General features: G+C 27.3%; 1 protein-coding gene across 1 annotated transcript; it reads right to left on the bottom strand.

Moving 5' to 3' along the window:
• Positions 1 to 352: 352 nt before the first annotated feature.
• Positions 353 to 2,206, bottom strand: scu (hydroxysteroid 17-beta dehydrogenase 10). Its single transcript, XM_017897117.1, is given in 3 exon segments — positions 353 to 1,028; positions 1,371 to 1,563; positions 2,052 to 2,206. Coding segments are annotated over 3 exon segments (741 nt in total). The 5' UTR covers positions 2,058 to 2,206; the 3' UTR covers positions 353 to 486.
• Positions 2,207 to 3,247: the final 1,041 nt, after the last annotated feature.

Genomic DNA, 3,247 nt, shown 5'->3' on the forward strand with positions numbered 1-3,247 from the left:
CTCTTCCGAAAAATCATCAAAATAAATTCCAGTATTTACTGGAATTTTGGAAATCTCCAGAGGTTATTGGAAAGAAAGACTAATGAATAATGGGACAACTAAATGATTTTTATGTTAATATTATGTACACAACTTTTTTGCTAGATAATGCTCTAGTGAACTATTTAAAGAAAGGTGTTGCGACTTTTGCAACCTATTTACAAGACATTAATGTACAGTCATAAGGTAATAAAGAAAATTGTCGATACCTATGATAGATAAAAAGTTTTAGTTGTTTGTGTACATTCTAAGAGAATTATAATGGTGTTGCATGTAAAACAGTTACACGGTTTATTCATTTTTCATATATTTTTATGCACATTTATATAATTTTTATATAAACTATCCATGTTCTATAAATCCTTTACCCAATTCCACATACATGTAAAAAAATTAAAATTAAAATTATAAAAGAGGTTTCATTCAATTGCATGATGAACTTTGTACTCAAGGTTGCATTCTGAGACCACCATCTAATCTTATCACTTCTCCATTCAGATATTTATTTTCAACAATATGTTGTGCTAGCTGAGCATATTCATCGGGTTGACCCAATCTTTGTGGAAATTGTACAGTTTTCATTAAAAATGTACGCACTTTGCTTGGTAAAGCTCCGAGCAGAGGTGTATCAAATAACCCAGGTGCAATTGTAACAACACGAACACCAACTGAAGCAAATTCGCGAGCCATTGGTACAGTCATTCCAACAATTGCTCCTTTGGTAGCAGAATAGCCTATCTGACCTATTTGTCCTTCAAATGCTGCAACACTTGCTGTATTAATTATTACTCCACGTTCTCCATTCTCTCCTTCACTGTTCTTATGCAAGAGTGGTAGACATAATCTAATAACATTAAGTGTTCCACCAATATTTACATTACACATCTTATTAAACTCTTCCATACTGTATGGTACATTTTTATTGAAATTATATATTTTGTAAGCATAAGCTATTAAATAGTATTGTTTATATCATCTTCTGATGTTACCTGCAAAAAAAAATATAGAATGAAATTTATTTTACAAAAGTTAAATATATAATATAAAATCACAGATAAAAAATATTAAATGAAAAAGTAATCCAATAACTTTTAATGTCAATTTATAATGGTTACTAATAGTGTTAAATTAATATTAACAATAATAGTAATATTTAAATTAATAATATTATAGAGTTTTGTATTGATAAGAAATTAGCAATTCTAAAATAAATGTACTATAAGGAAAAGTATACTATATTAATATAATTTAATTGCAATTATTTTGATATTTCTTTGATGATCAAATTGACAAAAAAGTACTTTTAATTGTTATAAATTTTTGTTACATACATATAGGTGATAAATCTTTTGTACTTACATCCATTGGTGTAAAAACAGTAGATTCCCCAAGTTCTTTAGCAATTTCATTTCCTTTAGATATTGGCAAATCTGCAATAACTACCTTGGCACCATTTTTTACAAATCTCCGTACAACACCAAGTCCTAATCCAGATGCACCACCCGTTACAAGAGCAACTAATCCCTAAAATATATATAAATACATAAAAATATCATACCGTATTTAAATATTTTCCTTTATTATATACTACATGATAAATTAACCAAAAAAGTAATTTTTGGTATATTTTACTAAGTATATGAAAAAATTTGCTATAATATATATTTCAGTATTCAATTTGTACACATTTTTGCATGACTGCTCATTATAATGGAACAAAAGAAATAATTTTTATAAAATGTGCTTTTATATGTATTTAAAAGTGAACAATGTTCAAAATCAATTATTATATTTTATCAATCAGAAACAATAACGTTATTTTTGTTTCAGAAAAACATTTTAAGTACATGTCATTAGGATGATATAAGAAGTATATAAAACAATAGAAAATTGTACGTAACATAAGTATAAATGTAATAAAAAAATAAAAAAATATATGAATTTCCTATGCTACACGAGTGTATACCCGTAATAAATAAGAATACGTGGAGTAAAAAACCATAAATACTTACATTCATTATTTTGAAGATTATAAAAAAGAATATCAAATATATAATAGATTCTACAGTACAAAAATTACTTCAACCGTTAAAACATCAACTACTTTGTCTCACACGGAATGGAAGTACTTAGAATTCGTATGTTAAAACAATAAATAGAGGGCGTCTACCGCAATCTAGCAATATGAAACTGTGAATCAAATGAACGTTTCTTATAAACTACTATCATCGAATGGAACAAAAATAAGCTTATCGTATAAAGATAAAAAAAATGTTACGAATTTTTATCGCTTAAAAATAGCTGCCATTAACGCAAAATACATATTCATGTATTACTCTAAGAAAGAGAGTGCAAGTCCTTCGGGTCACCGATTTAGTTAAAATCTTGCAAGTTTGTAGAAATGGAAATGCAGTTTAAGAAAATATATCATTATAGCCGCAACTACTCAATAGTTTTAGAGACATTTGCAATTAAAGTTTGATTACGTACACTATTATGCATTTACTTGAACTTTGTTCACAATCAAGTTATAGCATAACGGTGACGATCGATAATTTCTATACTGGAGGAACGTAGTTCGATTCCCGTCCATGGTTCTTTGATAGTTTTTTTTCAATATAATTTTTTATTTTGTATTCATTTTTCGCCTATGAAAACATTGTAAATACACAATTATAAATAAAGTTTCTTAATAAAAAAATTTATTCTTTACGCTTCCCTATGCTAATTTATATTTGTTACAAAATAATAATATTATGCAACAAAAATACTTTTCTATAGTAATCTGATTTATTACAGGGAATACAAAACCTATCGCTCATGTAAGTATTAATTATTAAATTAAACATCCTATAAGAATGTTGCCTATAATTCCAACTTTGCTGTGCAGCTATAAATTTTCATGAATTAATTACAAAAACTTAGCAATTTATTAATTTTTTACTGTCGAATTGATTTCTAGTATCCAGTTCGAATACAAATTTTACCGCCTGCGATCAGCGCCACCTATGACTTTGGAATAGTTTCGCAATTAGTTTACTAACTCTGGTTACATGCACCTAATATATTTTAATTTATTTTAATAAATAAAATAATAAAGTTTTCTACATTCTTTAATAAATTCAGCCGAAACAGCGGTTTTAATTAGACAAACAGCATTCATTTCTTTACCTGGCAGACGTCAAATATGCAAAGGTACGCCTTTGCA

Source organism: Eufriesea mexicana, unplaced genomic scaffold, assembly GCF_001483705.2.
Source record: "Eufriesea mexicana isolate 0111107269 unplaced genomic scaffold, ASM148370v2 scaffold386, whole genome shotgun sequence".
Lineage (NCBI taxonomy): Eukaryota > Metazoa > Arthropoda > Insecta > Hymenoptera > Apidae > Eufriesea > Eufriesea mexicana.